The sequence below is a fragment of the Propithecus coquereli genome, unplaced genomic scaffold (genome assembly GCF_000956105.1).
Source record: "Propithecus coquereli isolate 6110/MARCELLA unplaced genomic scaffold, Pcoq_1.0 Scaffold166, whole genome shotgun sequence".
Taxonomy (NCBI): Eukaryota; Metazoa; Chordata; class Mammalia; order Primates; family Indriidae; genus Propithecus; species Propithecus coquereli.
Genome location: NW_012141191.1, coordinates 498,384 through 518,101, shown reverse-complemented (window position 1 = coordinate 518,101; position 19,718 = coordinate 498,384). Strand labels below are relative to the sequence as shown.

The following is a 19,718-nucleotide window of genomic DNA, read 5'->3' as shown; positions in this document are numbered from 1 at the left end:
CTCCATCCCTTAAATGGCAAACTAAACATTCATGAAAATTTAATGGTGAGGAAATTAGTACCTTCTTACGTTTCAGACTGCGAAATGGCACCAGGGGAGCATGTTCAGTGGCAGGCAGAAGTGTGTGGACATGCTAGCTCAAACCTGAAACATTTGTCCCTTCAACCTGCAATCCCTCTTCGAGCCAGCCAGCCACCGAGACCGTCCGCGACAGGACACCCCCACGATGCCGCCCAAAAAAGGTATTTCAAAGTAAAGACTGTTTCTAACATATTATCCCTTTCTGAGAGGTATAAGATTGTTTGAAAAGTCTGAGAAGTTTGTTGCACAGTTTTAGTCTCCTCTTTGGGGGGTTTCCTTCCTTTTACTTTTCTTGTGTTCCGTTGTTCTTTGAGAAATTGGGAAGGGTTTAATATTTCTTCAACTTCTTTTCTTTTATGGATGTATGATTTTACCCACTGGAAAGTGGTCAAATTTACCGTTCGTTTATTCAGGAAGACAACAGAGGAAAGTAAGATACACTGAGATTCCAGGACAGCAACTCAAACACGGGCCTCCGTCCTAGCAGTGACCTGTTGTCACATTGGTGTGCGGGACAGCTTTTAGAAGGGGACCTGTTCTGCTTCATTTTGTGAATTAGAGTTCTGAATTAAGTAGAGTTGAGGAGGAGAGTAGACAGGTTAAGGCAAGGAAAGTGAAGAAAAGAGACATCAAACCCTATTGTGGGGAGTGTTTATGTGAAGGGCTGAGCAATGGGATGAAACGCAATTTTGCTTGCTGTGACTTGACAGAGGGTGCATTTTCGGTACCATGTGGATAATCTGTAGCATGTTCTTTTATCAGTCATTATGTAACATTTATGTAGCTTACATTTGGATCTATTTTCAGCAACATTTCAGTCCCTCAAACTGGTTGAATTTTCAAATAGGAAAAAGCTGGACACACAAATTTGCTTTTCAGTGTAGAACATCTAGTCCAGATCGTCTTACTATCAGTCACTCCTTCAGCTGACTTCTTTAATCTTAGAATGGAAAGTGGAGACAGAGACCTCATTTAGAGATAATCTAGTAAAGCCATCCAGCTTCAGGCCTGTATCTTGGGAATCTGAGCAGTTCCTATTTAATATGCTCAGGCATTTTATTAACTTCAAACATCTGGAGCGTCTTAGGAACGTCATTATTAAAGTAGGCCATTGCTTTCAAAAAACAAAAACAACTACTTCTTTTGAGGCACTGCACACCTTTCCAAAGAAGCTATTGGAAAATTGCATATTAGTTCATAACAGGATGGGGTGGTTTTCCATTAATAAGGACAGGGTTCAAATCTTATGGAAGATGTTGGACTTCAACATCTTTAGGATTTCTCAACCCTGGGATCTTCAAGTTCCTCAGGGTATTTGGGTATTTATGGTTTTGTGAAACTCTTTTTACATTTTTAATAATTCTTATAAAAACTTGAAATAAAGCTGCTCAGGCTCTCCTAAATGCCAACCATCTCATTAAACAAGTAAGATTAGAACTGATTATTCTTGCTGTTTATTAATGTTCTCTGTTATTTATCATTTATTAATCTTATTGATTTCACAATAACAGGCATTTTAAAGCTTAAAAGCTTTATTCTAATTATGAATGTAAATTTTAGGAAAATATATTAAATGATGCACCAAGAAAAACACAGAATCCCACCATGGAAAGATCATTATTAACATTTGGGTATATTCTTCCAAACTTTTTATATGAGAGTTATATTTGGTTTATATTTGATAAAATGAATAAACATCAATTGATACATAAGAAATGTAGTTTTCTGTACAATGTCTAGGCTTCATAAGAAAGGAACGAATAATAGCATTGCCTGGTTTGGTTTATATAATGTCATAGTATCATAAAAACAGCTTCCATTATTGAGTGCTTACTACATGCCAGGCTCTGCACAATGTGCAATGATGAGGCACCATGACAGCTAATGTGACACAATGGCAAGTGATGTCTTACCATGAAGGCTACCACTTTCAATAAGCTGTGAAGGGACAGAACAAGTCAACCGGCAAGTGCATTGCTCAGTATGTTGAAATACTCCACATAGCACACAAGGAAAAACTGTGTTTGGGCTGGTCCATGAAGAAATGAAGAAAGGCAAATTTATCTGCCTGGATCACTCCTGTCTCCTGTTTCCACCCCATGGAGAGTTAACATAATACTTTCCACGCTGTGTTATACAGCACCTTCAATGGGGCGTCCCTGTAAGATGCCAAGTCCCACATTCCACGGTGTGGTGTTTTAGCCAAATCTGAAAGTTGGCAGAAGCCCTAAAAACTCTGGGCGTGCAGGTAGGCACCTCTGCTGATACTTGGCACTTCAGGACAAGTGATTGGTTGGGACTGGGATTCAGTCAGAGCCTTAGGAAGAAAGGGAGCATTCAAGGGAATCTGATGATGTGCCTGAGCTTTGTGTCTGATGCAGAAAAAAAGAACTTCAGAAACCTTTTATACATAGAAACTAGTATTTGGTGAGACTGAATGTGGGAACATGAGGGAGAAGAAGGCGTTAAGAATGACAGCCAAGTTTCTGGCTTGGTCAACTGAGTAGAAGGAAATTCTAAATAAATAAAACAAGGAGGCAGCAGAAAAAAGTTTGGTTGGGATATAGTTTGATTATCTACAAGGTCTTTTCTTTTTTTTTTTTTTGAAGTTTTTATAAAATATTTAATGCTAGATATGGATCTAAGTTTTTAATGTATCACAAGAGATGGGGCAGAAACTCAGACATACTTGAATCCCTGGTGTCAAACCAACCCATTCTTTCACTTTGGTAGATTATCGGTATATCCATATATCACTGTCTCGGTTAGCTATTAGCTGTGAAACAAAACACCCAAACTTACTGGGTTCAAACAACAACTGTCACTTAACCTAATAAGTCTGTGGGTTGGCAATTTAGGCTGGGCTCTGATGGGCAGCTCTTTTGGTGTCAGTAGGGTACTCAGGGTCAGCCATGGGACAAATAGGTGGCTTTGTTGATCTTGGTTGGACTCATTCAGATCTATGGGATCTCAGCTAAGGACAGGTGAGCTCTCTTTATCTAGCATTAAACAGTCTAACCCAGACTTGTTTAAATGGCAGAGGCAAGATCTCAAGAGAGAGGATAGAAGCAAGCAAGCGCATTTGACACTCAAAATTTTTCAGTGTCACTTCCATTGATTCTATTGACAAAACAAATCGTAAGTTGAGCCCAGCTTTAAGAGATAGGGAAGTGCACATTCCTTCTGTGGGGACAAGCTGCCAAGTCATATAGCAAAATCAAGTGGAACATATACATGTGATAGATAAGTTATATATTTCTCATTTATGTTGAAAGGGCTACCATTTATAAAGCATGTACTCAGTCCAAAGGGAAGAAATTGGTAAAAGTTGTATGAAAATAGAGTCAATAATTCACAAGTTTCTACATTCCTGGAATGGAACCAGAGCTCCAGTCTTCACCTGCTTCCATTGTCCACAGAAAGGCTAGTTGGAATTCTCATATGCTGTATTTCCATTAATCTGAGTTCTGAGATGAGTCTTGCGAAGAGCCCAGGGTCTTCGATGCTCTCCTTCTCTCCACCCTTTTCTCCCCAGATGTCATGAAAAGGGAAAAAAAAGCATGGATTTTGGGTCAGATTGGAGACGTTTTTTTTACTTAATTTTTAATCAAAAAAAGTTTTTTTCTAATTTCAAAGTATTAAGGGGTACAAATGTTTTTGGTTATTTATAAGGTATTTTCTGGAGCTTAGGAGAGAGGTAGGATTTCAGTGACAGTGATTTCAGCATTGTCTTGGAGTTGAAGTTTCTAGAATCACATGGCTTCCTAGGAAGAGCATATAAAACGACAAGGGGAGATGGCCAGTAATGGCACCCTGGACAACTTCAGCACTTAGTGGTGGGTGGAGGAGGATGAGCCCATGGAAGAAATAGAAAGAAGGGGACGGAGGGTTGAGAAGGGATTGGGGACAGAATAGAGTCACAGCAGCTAAGGGAGCAGAAAGCTTACAGAAGGAGGGCTGGTAGTCAGTTGGGAACTTCAGTAGATTGCAAAGAAATACCCTACAGTGCAGACTAACCAAGGGGACAATTGTAAAAATGATGACAATTCTGAATTGTAATCTAAAACATAATGTGTTGAGAGCTTTCTTTTTCTCTTAACTCTCTCTCTCTCATTTGAAGCAGATTAACAAAATGTTAATTAGAAAAAGCCCTTAGAAATTTTCCTTCAGCGTACCAATAGACTCTGATTTTTTAAGGTAGCAACTGCTTATGGGTAAAATAGTGATCCTAAATAGCTTAAATGAGATAATGCTTGTGAAAGCCATTTGTAAACTTTGAAATGACATACAAAATAAAGGTGGCAATCACCACCACTATACTATTTCTGGTCACATGAATTTTTTTTGAACAATGCAAAGATAAACCTTGTACAAATTCTTCAAAATTCTAAATTTGTGGTACTCAAATGAGTGATATTCTACTACATACAGAGATGAATAGATAGCATTTCCTACAATAAATAAATAATATTAATATATAGCTGTGTTGAGTTTATAAATCCTCATAGAAATTCACTTTATTAATTCATTCATTTATTCATTTGATCACTTAGTTCATTCAACAAACAGCTCATTTTGTTCCTTTTAAGTGCTCTGGGAAGAATGTGATGTGACACAATTTTTTAAAATGCAATGCAATCTATAAACACGTTTGTAGATTAATGTGTTTTGGGAAGCACTGAACAATTAATTATTCAAACACAGAGTCAGAAACATCGCTGTACAAGCTAGAGAGGGCCTATGAAAATTAGGATCATTCATGAATTTGTTTCTGTGCTTTCAGGGTTCTCCTGAAGGGGACAGCACTTCTTGGGTTTGAAGTGCTCATCAGAAATGACTAATGGACATCAACAGGTGGATGGGTTAACCAACCATGAAACATCCATGCAGTAGAATACTACTAAGCAATAAAAAGAAACAAATTACTGATACACTTAACAAAGCAGGGGAATCTCAAAAGCATTATGCTATCCCTTTGATAAAATGTTGACACTGCTTTATTTCCTTTTCTTTCATCCCATTTCTAAAATCAGCCTTACTGAGGTCTGCTTTATGCACAATCAACTGCACACATTTAAAGCGTACAGTTTGACAAGTTTTGACAAATGTCTATTCATTATAATCACAACTGTAATAAAGATTTGCTCTATCTCAAAATGTTTTCTCATGCCCTTTCGGCATAAATTCACACACTCCCTTCCACTCCATATGCCACCCCTGGACCCTAGCAATTGCTGGTTTGCTTTTTGTCACTATAGGTTAGTTTGCATCTAGAATTTCATATTAACAGAAACACACAGTAAGTGCTCTTTTGTGTCTGGCTTCTTACATTTAGCATAATGCTTTTGAGATTCATCCACATTGTTAGGGGTATCAATAGTTTGTTTCTTTTTATTGTTGATGAGTATTCTATTGTATGGATGTTTCACAGTTGGTTTATCCGTTCACCCGTTGATGAACATTTGAGTTGTTTTCAGTTTGGGGCTATCGTGAATAAAGCTGCTATGAGCATTTGAATAAAAGTCTTTGTATGAACAACATAAGGATTGGAATTGCTAGACTGCATGGTAAGTGTTTGATTAATTCCATGAGAAACCGACAAATTCCTTTCCAAAGTGGCTATTATCATTTTTGCATTTTCACGAGTACTGTATGAGAGTTCCAGATGATCCACATCCTCACTAAAAGTTGGTATTACCAGTGAATCTTTTTAATTTTAGCCTTTTGAGAAAGTGCATGGTGGTACCTCACCGTGGTTTTAGTTTGCATTTCCCTAATGACTAATGATGTTTAGCATGTTTTTATATTTTTTTCCTTTGTCCCCATCTATTCTTTGTTCTCTTTTCTTAACTTTCTTTTAGATTAAGTATTTACTTATTTCATTCCATTTCCACTATCGGCATATTATCTATAATTTTTTTTTGTCATTCTATTTTAGCGGTTTACAATGTAAATCTTTAACTTATCACTGTCTATCATCAAATCACGGTATAATACTTTACATATATTTTAAGGAACTTACTTTTGTAAGTTTGTATAAATGTCATTTCCCCTTCCTGTACTTTGAATTATTGTTTTTTTATATTTTGCTTCCTTATACATTATAAACTTCACAATCTATCATTATTATTTTTGCTTTAAACATTCAATTATCTTTAAAAGAGATTTTGAAAAATAAGAAAAAAGTCTTTTATATTTATTCATATACTTATCATTTCCATTTTTTTCTCCCATGATTCAGATCCAAACTTCTATCCTTTTCCTTCTGCCTAAATAGCTTCCTTTAATATTTTTTGTAGTGCAGGTCTGTTGGCAATGATTCTCTCAACTTTTATATGTCTGAAAGAGTCTTTACCTAATTTTTGAAAGATGTTTTTGATGGATATAGAATTATAAGTTGATAGTATCTTTTTACCTGCAGTGCTTAAAAGATTTCTCTGTTTCATAGTTTCTGATGAGAAATCTGTGATCATGCCTATCTTTGTGCCATTATTACTGTTCATCTTAGAGATTTGTTTATGGTATGCCTTGGTGTAGTTTTAGTCATCTTTTTTTCATGTTTTGAATTTACTGAGCTTTTTAGATCTTTGATTTACAGTTCCTATCAAATGTTAAAATGTTTTGATTATTATTTCCTCACTTTTTCTGACTCTCTCTTCTGGGACTTCAGTTACAGATATCCTAGACTGTTCAATATCATCCCAAAGGGCACTGGAGCTCTTTTCATTTTTTTAAAAATCTTATCTTTCTCCTATACTTCATTTTATATAAAATCTGTCTTCAAGTTTAGGGCCTTTTTATTTGTCAATGTCTAATCTAAAGTTTATTCCATCCAGTATATTTCTCTTTTTATCTACTGTATTTTTTTATCTGTAGAGTTTGATTTGTATTTTTAAAAGATTTTTTTTTATTATTCTCAGCATGTTCTTAAACATATAGAGTATAGTTATAATAGCGTTTTACTGTTGTTGTCTGCTAATTCTACTGTCTATGTCATTTCTAGATCTGTTTCTATTGATTGGTTTCATTGTTCTCCTGGTTGGGAGGCATTATTTTCCCTACTTCTTTGCTTACCTGGTAGCTTGCTATTTACTGTTGATCATACTGAATTTTCCATTTTTGTGTCCTAGAATTTTCTGTATTTCCTTAAATATTGCTGATTTTTTTTTTTTCTGGAATGCAATTAAGTTACTTGGAATTAGCTGGATGCTTTTGAGATTTGTCTTTTCTTTTTCTTTCTTTTTTTTTAAGTTTTAGATCTCAGAAGTGTGGAGATGTGCTTTTAAGCTTTGTTAGGGCAAGTTCACAGCAGGGCTAATTTAGTTTAGGTAGTAATAGCCTCTGAGGAATCTAACCAATGCTCTGTGAATTAGGAAGTCTCTCTCCTCTGACTGGTAGATAATCTAAATTATTCCTGACTATTGTGAGCTCCAGAAACTATTCCGTCCACTCTTTTCTGGGGATTCTTTCTCTGGCCTTGGTAGTCACACACATCCTTGAAAGGATTTGAAGATCTCCAGGGCTCTCTTTCTGTGTAGCTCCTTCTATTATCTTATCCCACAAATTCTAGCTGCGTTGGAATCCCTGAAATCAGAACTGTATCTCCCTAACTCAATGAAACCACTGCTGTTTGGGCTTCCCCTGCCTGTATCGCAGCCTAGAAACTCTCTTCAGACAAAAAGACCAAGCAACATCAGGGTTCATCTCATTTGCTTCCCTTTCAGAGGTCACTGTCTTGGGTTGCCTGTTGAACAATGTTTGAAAAGAGATGTTTCATATATTTTGTTTGGCTTTCTAGTTGCTTAAGGTACAAAGGTAAATGCATTCCTAGTAAATGTATTGTGGCTAAAAGCAAAATTCCAACATGGTTCTTATAATATGCTTTGACATAATTATTTAAGGATTCCTTTTAGTTATCATAACGTTTAGATGATATAAACAGGTAAATGAGAATACTTTTGAAACATATTTTTCTACTTTGGGGTAGTTCTCTCAGTACTGGTTTTTGCCAAAAGTATAGACTTTTAGTATCTGAGTTCCATTATGCCAAAATCCATAAGTCTTGGGTGTATTCATATGATACGTTATAATGGGAAAAGAAAGATGAAATTCCACTTTTGTCTCATGTCTTTATAGGTCTTAGAGAGACTTGAAGAAGGGTCATGAAGTCCATAATTCTATTTTAAGTGAGACAACATTAAAAAAGGATCCAAACCAAAATTTCCCTATACAATGAAAAATATCCCAATGAAGAAGCTGATTCTTTTAAGTTTTATCCTCCCTTAACACATTCCAAAGTTTAACAATTGCTTCAATTTGGAAATTTATTTTTAATACTAATTTTAATATTTCCTATTAGTATATGAAAATTCTTCTTCCTCTTCTGGTTGTGGCACAGGGAAAAATAAGTTTCCATCAATGCAGATTCATATCTACAAACACTGTTCTTAAATTATCCTCTTATTCTCTTGTGTTTGAACAAGCTGTGTACCTTTAATTTTAATTCATTTAGCACAATATCCAATATCTATTGATTATCGAATACAACAAAAAGCATAATAGACATTCTTTGAGAAGCTCATAATCTATTTGGGCAGATGGGACAAATACATAGAAAAATTGATAAGCAGTACAGACCACAGTAAGGAAGATGTTTGGATGCAGGATATGAAGTATCAATTGAATTGTGGAGGCAATATATACTAGTACTTTTCCTCATTTCCAAATCTTTAATCTTCTTCTATGACTCTCTAGTGAACATTCTTCAATTTATCCAGATCATTTCTTAGTTGCAGAGCTGAAAAACTCAGTAGATATGAATCTGATCAGTCCTGATTATGTGTGGATGATTACTTCAAAGTTCTGGCTGCTACAGTTCTGTGTATTCGTCCCAGACCTGTGCTTGCTCTCGATCAGCCACACTCTTGGCAATGTGGGTAGTGGAGCAAATGTTGGAATCATGCAGACCCAGGTTTGAATCCTTGTTTCACTTCTTACAAGCTTTAGATCTTGAGCTGATATATTAGTTAAGGGCAATTTGGTTGAAAACAATATATTCCAGTCCAGCCAGCCTAAGCTAAAAGATAGCATGGAGTGGCCCATGGAATCCAAAGACAAGGATGAAATTGAGCCTCAGGATCAGTGAGAACCGGAAAACACTGTAGCAGAGCCAGGAAATTCTCCATGTCTCTTACCTCTGCTAATCTGCTTCATTCTTCTTTCTTGCTGCATAATATTTTCTCTCTTTTATGGTAGACATGACAGGTAAGGCTGAGGCTAACAGTGCCCAAAGCTTTCACTTTCCCAGCTATTTGGATAAATACGTATGTGTATGTTTATGTCAGGGTCCAGTTCACAGAAAAAGTCAGGGAGGTGGCAGAAAAGTTCCCAGAAAAGCAGGATAACTGGGACAATAAAATGATGGTTGTTCACTATAACTAAGCATTTCCTCTCTTTTAGTCCAACTTACCTGTACAATGGAGACCTGTTTTGCAGTGCAGGTTCTAACATACAGGAGAAACTCCATAAATCCTTGGTTCTGTCCTGTAACTCTCTTCTTTCTCACTTTCTTTCCAGTAATTTTTCGCTCTCCGTCCTAGAAAATTTTCTTCCAAATGTGTGTAATATTTAGTACCTACAAATAGGAATATGTTTTGATAGAACAGAATGACTGCAAACACCTTACATTTCTGGCATTTTTTTAAGGCAAGGATTTGTATATTCCTTCTGAGCCAAGTACGTGCAATAGAAAGTAATGAAGATTAAGTAGTTTTGATGATTGTTCTTCCATGAAGGTTGCTTGCTGGGGTGAGGGTTGTGCAGAGACAGCCTGTGGGGTGAGCTGTTGGGGTAGTTTCTGTGGGAGTGTTACAAAAGGCCCCCAGGAGAACTCATTTTCCAAGTCAAGAAACCATAGTGGGAAGATTCCCTCAAGGCGAAAGGGAGTGGTTCTGAAGAACTGAAAGATTTTCCCAGGCGATAGCCATGGATGTTAGCCACAGGGCATGGTGACCGCCCAATGTGAGCAAAGATGTTTTACCATTTTGTCCTTCTCCTTCTAATATTCATTCTACTAATCTGGACCATGCAAGAACCAGAAGCCCCATGATGAGTGGAGAAGGAGACATAAATCAAAAGAAATGGTCAAAAAGATGCCTGTGTTTTCCTTTCCTTACGTAGGTCTCCAAACCTTGGTTCTTGACATGGGTAAGTAGAGGAGAGAAGCTTGGAATAGGATGTAGGATTGCAGTTTTAACGCAGCCTGGATTATATATTTGGGTGCCTGAAAATGAATCCGAGTTAGCGAAGTCAGGTGGTTCTTACAACTGAAAATGACCAGAAAACTATAAGACTTCCTGAGATTTCACTTTACCCAAGGGTGGGAAAGTGAGATTCAATGGGGCCAGATCGAAGGTGGTGTTTGTTTATTCTTTAAACAAATGACCTACATTTATTGAAGTGAACTATAATCATAGTTAGTAGGGCACATGGTAGGTTTTGATAAAAATATCTAGCTCTTCTTAAGAGAACAATTAATAATTAGAACCTTTAAGCAAGTTAGTGAAGGAATTTCTTATAGGGTGGCTCAGTCATTATTTTGTGCACTCTATTTCTGGTCTTAGCTGGGATTTCTCTTCTATATTCTGTCTGTTTAGGAACTCTTTGCATGTATCAAATCTCATCTTTTATATTTTGATGTTTAATGGCACTCAAAGGTTTTGTTTTTGTTTTTTTTAATGATATAAATGTGCTCAACAATTAATAAACTGTATATTTAAAAACTTGTTGCCTTTTTTAAGAAAGAAAAATAGAAAATTCTACAACAATATAGCTTACCCATAAAATATTTGTAATCAGGAATGCTCTAGAAATTTCAGAATGTATCATTAGATCACTGCTTATTCTGAAAAGTCTGGGAAAGCAAGAATATAGCTTACCTTTTATATTGTATACCCCTATTGCCACAATAATAGTTAATTAAGACTTGGTAAATACCGTCATGTGTTGCTTAACTGCTGGGATATGTTCTGAGAAATGCATAGTCAGGCGATTTTATTGTTGTGTGAACATCATAGAGTGTACTTACACAAACCTAGGTGCTATAGCCTACTACACACCTAGGCAATTGTTGTTAATATAGTCTGTTGCTCCTAGGCTACAAACCTGTACAGCATGTTACTGTACTGAATACTGCAGGCAATTGTAACAACAATGGTATTTGCGTATCTAAACATACCTAACAGTAGAAAATGTCCAGTAAAGTATAGTATAAAAGATAAAAAATGGTACACCTGTATGGAGCACTGACCATGAATGGGATTTGCAGGACAGGAAGTTGCTCTGGGTGAGTCAGTGAGTGAACGTGAAGACCCAGGACATTACTGCAATGCCGTAGACTTTATAAACACATACACTTAGGCTACACTAAATTCATAAACAACATTCGGCTTTCTTCAGTAGCATATTAACCTTAACTTGCTGTAACTTCTTTGCTGTTTAAACTTTTTAATTTTTTTAAACTTTTGATTTTTTCATAATAGCATTTAGCATAAAACACAAATACATTGTACAACTGTATAAACATTTTCCTTATATACTTATTCATAAGCTTCTTTCTACTTTTTAACGTTTTTTTTTTACATTTTAATTTTTTTGTGTTAAAAATTAAGACGCATACACACACATTAGCCTAGGCCTCCACAGGGTCAGGATCATCAGTATCACTGTCTTCCACCTCCACATCTTGTCCCCGTGGAAGATCTTCAGGGGCAATAACACACATGGAGCTGTCATCTCCTGTGATAGCAATACCTTCTTCTGCAATACCTCCTGAAGTACCTGCTTAAGGCTGTTTTACAGTTAGTTTTTTTTTTTTTATAAGTAGGAGAAGTACACTCTAAAATAATGATAAAAAGTATAATATAGTAAATACAAAAATCAGCAACATAATTATTTATTATCATCATCAATATTATGTACTGTACATAGTTGTATGTGCCAGACTTTTATATGATTGGTAGCACAGTAGGTTTGTTTATGCCAGCATCACCACAAACATGTGAGTAACGCATTGTGCTATGATGTTGAGATGGTTATGATATCTATGAAGGCTATGATGTCACTAGGCACTAGGAATTTTTCAGCTCCATTACGATCTTATGGGACCACCACTGTATATGCAGTCCATCCTTGACTGAAGCATCATTATGCATCATTATGCTGTGCATAACTGTATTTATTAAATGGATGGTCAACTGTATGAATAGGTGCATGACTGATGAGTGGAGTGGACCTAGGTTTTATGAGACACCACCTGAGACTTGCTTTCAGGTGAGTATACTAAGAGGCATTGCTAGTCTGGGTCCTTTTCTTAGCTCCTGCTTAGTGGGGTTGTTAGAAAAGGAGGTTGATCTTTTGCACTATTTTCCTTCATAGGTTATGTGGACTCAAAGGCAGAGCTTAAGGAAGTAGGTCTATTTTTAGATTTGGTGACTGACTTAGGTAAGTTGCTATAGAAAGCGATACAAAGATATTTCACATGTAGAATATCACATCTAGGGTGCTTTAGCACTGCATTCAAATGGCCTGGGATAGATGGGTAGAAGCACCTGCAGATTGAAATAAGCCAGGGCAAACTCCTCGTTGGAATTCACATGTCTGGCAACTGTTGACTCAGGCTGGGGTTGGGAGACCTGAATGTGTTACGTCTGGCACCATGATACCACCTTAGTTTACAGACTTGGAGATTAACTGGCCTCCAATGAGTTTACTTCCTTTTAAAAATCTCCTTAGCTCTTTGTTCCCCATTAAATTTCTCTGGGTCTATATCTGGATGTAGATGAGGGTACTAGATACTTGGATCAGCATCAGCTGTTAGGAGGGAAAATTATCCCACTCACAAGCAAGTGACCTTTGCTTTCTCTGTGAAGAGGAATGACCTGCACAATGGCTTTCGGAAGTGGTGAACACGCCTTGTAGTTACCTCCTCTGTTCCTCTCCATCGTCCTGTGGTTGCATCTCTGACTGGAAGAGGCTTGGGTTATGCGAAAGGCAGAGTTACCAGACTGCATAAAGCTTCAAAGTGAGAAGGCGGCAAATTTAAAATGCCAGAAATTTCCAAAAGAAAGATTTATAATAGCTACATAAAAAAGTGCTTTGATATTGAGGGCTTGAGAGATACATTGAGGAGTAATGTAGGATCTTCTCTAAGAAAATTAGGGCGACACCCTGCAGAAGCAGTCCTAACCCAGTCGGCACATCTCTACTTCATTCCCATCATGCCCTGTGCTTCCTTTTTCCTTGTGATTTTGCTCTTGTTTTTCGTTTTGGAACAGTTTCCTATAGTAATCCAAAAGCCCCAAGACTCAGAGGGAAATGTGGTAAATCCTAGACTGGAAGGAAATTATTATGCAATATCACTATTGTGAATATTATTGATTGGTTCACTCATTCATTCATTCATTCATACCACAAATATTTACTGAGTGCTTATTATTTGCCAAACACTGACAATAAAGAATTAAAGACCAACAAGGCCCCTACCTGCCTGGTGCTTACTTGCTTGTGGGGAAAATAAACAGTGGATCAATTAACAAATAACTAGATAACGTAATGTCAGCTGGTGACAGTGCTATGAAGACTGAAGCAGGGTAGGAGAACTAGCGATAACAGATAGGCTTTGGTTTCTTTGTCTCTCTGGCTGCTTTTTCATCCTTAGTAAGGTGAGAATGGCAAAGGCCATTTACAGGTTGACCTTCAGGTTAGGGCAGTTTTCCACCCCATGTCTCATCTTTGCCCTCTCCCTCACTAGGACTTCTAAGATCTGGTCCCCAGATTCTGCAATGTGAGTCAGCTTCCTTCCTCTTGGTTGTCACCTCACTACATTCTATTGCCTGGATAAACCAGAAACCTCTTCTTTGTCTTCTCATTTTTGAAAAGATGTAGAAATCTCTCATCCGCTGATGTTCCTTCCTTCTTTTTGCCTTGGGGGTTTATACCTTTTAAAATTCCTCCCTACTATGTGTAGTTGGATCTTGGGATGTAATAGACAAACTTGTAAATATAATCCACCATATTTAAATGGACTTATCCACGTGGTGTGCTTAAAACTGAGATAGTAACAAGGCTATCACTGGGTTTTCTCTGTGGATGCTGGACATTTTTAACCTTTGTAATTTTTAAACTGCTTAGCAGTAAAATGGTCAGTAGACATCACCTGTTGTTATAAATACACTCCCCCCCCAACCCAATGCGACTATTCTTCCTTTCTATCAATTCTACTAACATATTTAACAAGAGTCATTGATTTTTAGTTTGATCAGCTTGGTTTTGTTAGGATGGGAGCAACAACTGCTAAGCTCCTTCCATCTAGAGACTTAATTTGAGTCTACCTCTTTCATGCCACTTTCTCTGACCATTTTCAGCTGCCTGGAATGCCTCCCTTCCTTGATATTAAATATTAAATACTTAATTGTATTTTACTTCACATCAATTGTTTTATTTGCGAATATCTTTTTTTTTTTTTTTTACTTTATAGCTCCCCAGATTTCATTGGTTTAGTAATATAGATTCGAGTGGCTTTTATGCACCAGGCACTGCCGCATACATTTAACTTATTTAATTATCACAACACTCCTATGAAATTACTTGCTTCACAATTTGTTGAAATGAAAGCTGATGGGTAGAGATGTTAAAAAGTTGTCTGTTGTCACAAGTTTTGAGGTGACTTTGAACTCAGGTTTGTCTGATTCTGAGAACAATAATATGGTGTTCCTTCAACTGAGCCACATCAGCCTGTAAGTGCTTTGCCTGCATAGAGACTAAGTCTACTCTTGTTGGGTGAGCGAATTAATGAATGAATTATCTGGACTCTTTTTCTGCTTCTGTTTTCTTCTCTGTAAAATGAGGATCATAATGGGAACCTGATCTAAGAATAAAATAGTCCAACTGAGTTTCCTTAATTTGACAACCAAGAGAAAATAGTTAATTAACTAAATCCCTCTTCTTTCTAAACTTTCAGAATGTTTCAAAAGCCTGGTCATGAGCTCCATTAAAAGACAGAACATTTTAGCCACTATTGAAGAAAGCACTGTAAACATTTTATGAAGGTTGGCTTCTTTCTTTCTAACACTATGGGATTAAAATGATGTTTGCTAAATTCTGGATGTTCTATTCTGTTTTTTCATGATGTTTTATAATCCAGGCCTTCTTTATAGGGACACAAGAATATGTTTTATAACTGCAAGGGTCAAGATAAAAAGAGCTTGCATGAGTTCCTAGGAGAGAGAGTTAAGCAGTAACCTCTTTGTGTAGCTTTTTGTAAAAATTTTCCCTCATTTTTTGTCTCCCTACAACTCTTTCTTAAAAAACTAAAACAAAACACAACTTTGCCTTTTCTAAAAGACAATACACACCTACTATAATAATTTAGAAAATGTAGAAAAAAGTCCAAAGAAAAAGAAAATAACACCTCACAATCTCATCATCGAAATGTGGGTGGCTGCCAACATTTTGGCATATTTCATCTCAGCTTTTTATGTAGGCATGTGTGTATGTATTTATTCTCCCATAAGACATTTATCTTGAATACCTTAATCTTTTAATCTATGGAATTTTTATAATCTTTTTGCATGATATATATCATAAACATTTCTTTCTGCATGTCATTGAAATATTTATAAACATTATTTTTGTTTGATGGATGCATACTAATTGATATAATCATTCCCTTAAAATTGGTAATTCCACACACCTGGAGATGATCAGTTGTGAAACAAAAGAGAGAAGGAGTAGGAGGCAGCCAGTCTTTTGATTCATGTTTTTTTTTTCCTATGTGGCTTGAAAAAAAGAACTTAGAGACCTCCAGAACATTTAGTATAAATAGATTTCTCATTGTGGTCAGGATGGAGTAAAGATACTGAATTTACTCTCCAGTGTGAAACAAATAAAAAAACTATACAAAATATATGAAACAATAGTTTTCAAGACATTATACTCCAGACAACAAAGGATAATGACTCTGAGAGATAGGAAAGAAAGTGGGTGAACCCTGTGATTGCCCCAGCTTACCCTAGGGAGAGTTTCCAAACCAAAGTGCAGCGAGAAGGGATGCAAACAGAAACTATTGATTTCTCTGACTTGAGGAGAGAAAGCTGAGAGTCTGGGAGACTGAGGCAGTTAAAATTCATGAGGAAGAGTTCCAGAGAAGAGAAAATTCTGTGGCTCTGCAGAACATTCCTGCTGAATCTTCAACTGAGTGATGATCAGTGCATGTATGTGGCTGGAGAAAGAACCACCCAAAAGTTTTCGAGGGACAAATCCCTAGACTCACACAGGTCTGGGAATAGTTCCTCTCCTCACTGGCAAGAATATAAAACCTCATAATTCATGGGACATCAGGTATTGTACTCAGAAGGGTTTTGTCTCAGCAATGAAGAAGAATTAGCCCTTGTCCGAAATGTTGCACTGATCCTACCTAACAAATCTTAACAATGAGACCCTAAAGGATAAAACTGTTTCTAGATAATTTAAATGAATGTCAGAACAAAGCTGAAAATATTTATAGGAACATAAAGATATCTAGAACCCAATAAGGTAAAATTCCTAATGTCTATCATGCAACCAAATATTGAATATAAAACCATGAATATAAAAAAGCATGAAAATAGCCACAATTTGGGGAAAAATCAATTAAACGTAATTGCCCCATCAATGACACAGATGATATAATTAGTAAACAAGCAGCTAATTATAACTGCATTACACATGTTCAAGAGGCTAGAGGAATTAAATAGGGGCATAGAAGAAATTAAAAAGACAAAATCAAACTTCTACTGATGAAAACTACAATGTCTAGATAAGGCATAGGAAGCATGAATTAGCAGCAGATTAGAAGTAGTAGAAGAAAAGATTAATGAAAACATGTATGATAACAGTAGCACAAAGTCTAGAAGAAAAGAAATGGAAACATACCCATAAAAGGCTCTATACTCTCCAAAACGTGGTGTAATATCACGTGAAGGTAGATTGTAACTAAAGATCACTTTACCTTCATTGGGGACTTTAAAAAATGCTCACAAAAATTGACAAGTTGATCCTAAAATTTATATGAAAATACAAAGGACCTACAAGAGGCAAACTATCTTTGAAAAAGAAGAACAAAGTTGAAAGACATATACTTGTCCTCAAATCTTATTATAAAGCTGTAGTAATCAAGACAGTGTGAGTTTGGCATAAAGACAAAGATAATTTCTAGGTCATGAGAGTTACGTTTCCTAAAAGAAGGTGGCAGGAGCTTATTAACTTTCCCCATTCTCTCAGGCTGCTTTAAAGCAGTGGTTCCCAAAGAATCACTAGCAATATTAGCATAACCTGGAAGCTTTTTAGGAAAGCCAATTACTGGGCCTACCCCAGACCTACTAAACCTGAATCTCTGTGGGTGAGGGCGGGAATCTCTGTTTTCAAAAGCTCTCCAGGTGATGATGATGCACATTAAGTTTGGGAAGCACTGCCTTGGCCTCTGCCTGTTAGAAACCCTCCAGAATTGGGAAGACAGCTGAAAAGGTTTGGAGACAGTGGCAGAATTCACCACCACCAAATGAAGAGGAATTTTGATGGCCTTTGCTCATGGAATCCATTAAAATATATTCTCAATGCTGCCAGGCTAAGCTGATGAATAAGAAATAAGCTAACCTTCTATCTAGCCGTTAGGCTCTTGATGGTAATTGTGCTTCAGGGTGAGCAAATAACTTTATCAAGCACAGACATTTGACACAATTTGTTGTTTGGAACTAACTCACTGTAAATAGATGCTTCAGAAGAATGGAGAAGTTGTGAAAAAAAAAAAAATCTAGGATTCTGAAACCTTTCAACTGGATCTTTTAAAATACTCTCTTTCTGTCTCTCTTTGTCTCTCTTGGTCTCTCTGTCTGTCTGTCCCTCTCTTTTTCACATACAGACACACAGACACAAATAAATGCACACATATATTCACAATGAGATTTCATGACACATGAGACAGGATGTGGCACTAAAGAGTTCTAATGAATAAATGGTAAGATCACCTTAAATGGGCACAGGTGAAGGTCTATTCTAGCTGGGCCTGAGCTATGAACTAGTTTCCTGGGGAACGCTGGCACACATTAGGGAGACCGACTAGCTTCTGAAGCTACCACCAGAATTTTATTCCCACCTCCTATCAATGGAAGAATATACTATATTGCATTAGGAAACTGGGTTTAATGTAGTCTGATCTTACTTTCTGGAATTAGGATACGGCTTGTCCCAATAATCAAAGTGATTCTATCCCAGGTGAGGCAAAGAAGGGCTAATGAGGAATTAAAAAATAATGAGCACCTGCACTTATTAGTTGCTCCTTTAAAGGGGTCTCTCTTCATCAACATCAGCTTTCTTTTCTACTTTCCACCATGCTGTTAGGAGACTAGGTTTAGATCTTGGACCACTGTCCTTCCCATCAGGATGTGATAGTCACAATTACAGTCCAAACCCTCTGGCACTTACGAAGATAAAATTGATTACCCTCAACTGAAAACAAAAAATCACTTACAATCAGGATACCAAATACATTGGCAAGGACGAAGTTCCAACTTTTAGTGGACTGGGCAGACTGTCAAGCTCTAAGTGACCCCACCCCACTTTTTTTTCCTGTTGCTTCACAGTCATGACAATTTGTCTTCTGGATGCCAGAGTATTGAGTACTGTCAAGAAAAGGAATTCCGAAGGTGGGTGGGAGTGATCATGTAAACCTCTCATTCCAGACTCTGTTGACTCCTGTTTCTTTCTTTGTATATGGAACTGATTTTATAATTTCTGTGGCACAGAAAGACAAGTACCTTAAACGGCTGCCGGTCCTTTGTTTATTGATCAACCTAAGCCTGTGCTAAAATTGCTCCTCCCATTGCTAACAAGAAAAAATTGGATGGTGAGGCTGACCATTGGCTCAAGCAGCACGACGAGTTTAAATTTGGCTGCATCTACTTTCTTGGTTGGCATCATAAACAGGCATGGATGTTGGAACAGCTAAGAGCACCAGGAGACAGAGTTTAGAGCAATCTAGTCTTTACTTTTTGGTTAAATGGCTCTTAAGATCATCTCACACTAAATATTATGGCAGTTTTCCTACCTGCAGAGTCCAAGGTATTAAGGTAAAGCTTAAAGTAGATATGTTTTCCTTATCTTCCTAGACTTTTAGATGAAAGATGCCAAAAATGTGTATGTTGGTATGTGTTCAAGCATTGAATAGCCCTTGTAGACTATTACAAACTTTGTTCTATGCCAGGTACTGTACTATCTATATTGCATGTATGCATGTATTTATTTATTTATTTTGAGACAGAGTCTCACTCTGTTGCCCTGGCTAGAGTGCTGTGGCATCATCATAGCTCACAGCAACCTCAAACTCCTGGGCTCAAGCGATCCTTCTTCCTCAGCCTCCTGAGTAGCTGGGACTACAGACATGTGCCACCATGCCCGGCTAATTTTTTCTATATATTTTTAGTTGTCCGGCTAATTTCTTTCTATTTTTAGTAGAGACGGGGTCTCTCTCTTGCTCAGACTGGTCTCGAACTCCTGGCCTCAAGCGATTCTCCCACCTCGGCCTCCCAGAGTGCTAGGATTAC

At 37.0% G+C, this 19,718-nt stretch overlaps 1 protein-coding gene across 1 annotated transcript in view; it reads left to right on the top strand.

Annotated features, from left to right (window-relative positions):
- The first annotated feature begins 226 nt into the window (after nucleotides 1–226).
- The window catches only part of TMC1 (transmembrane channel-like 1), a 174,130-nt gene continuing 154,638 nt past the window's right edge, over nucleotides 227–19,718 (top strand). The window contains exons 1-2 of the mRNA XM_012641587.1: nucleotides 227–242; nucleotides 12,517–12,582. Of these exons, the coding sequence (XP_012497041.1) occupies nucleotides 227–242; nucleotides 12,517–12,582 (82 nt within the window). The remainder of the gene's footprint in view (nucleotides 243–12,516; nucleotides 12,583–19,718) is intronic.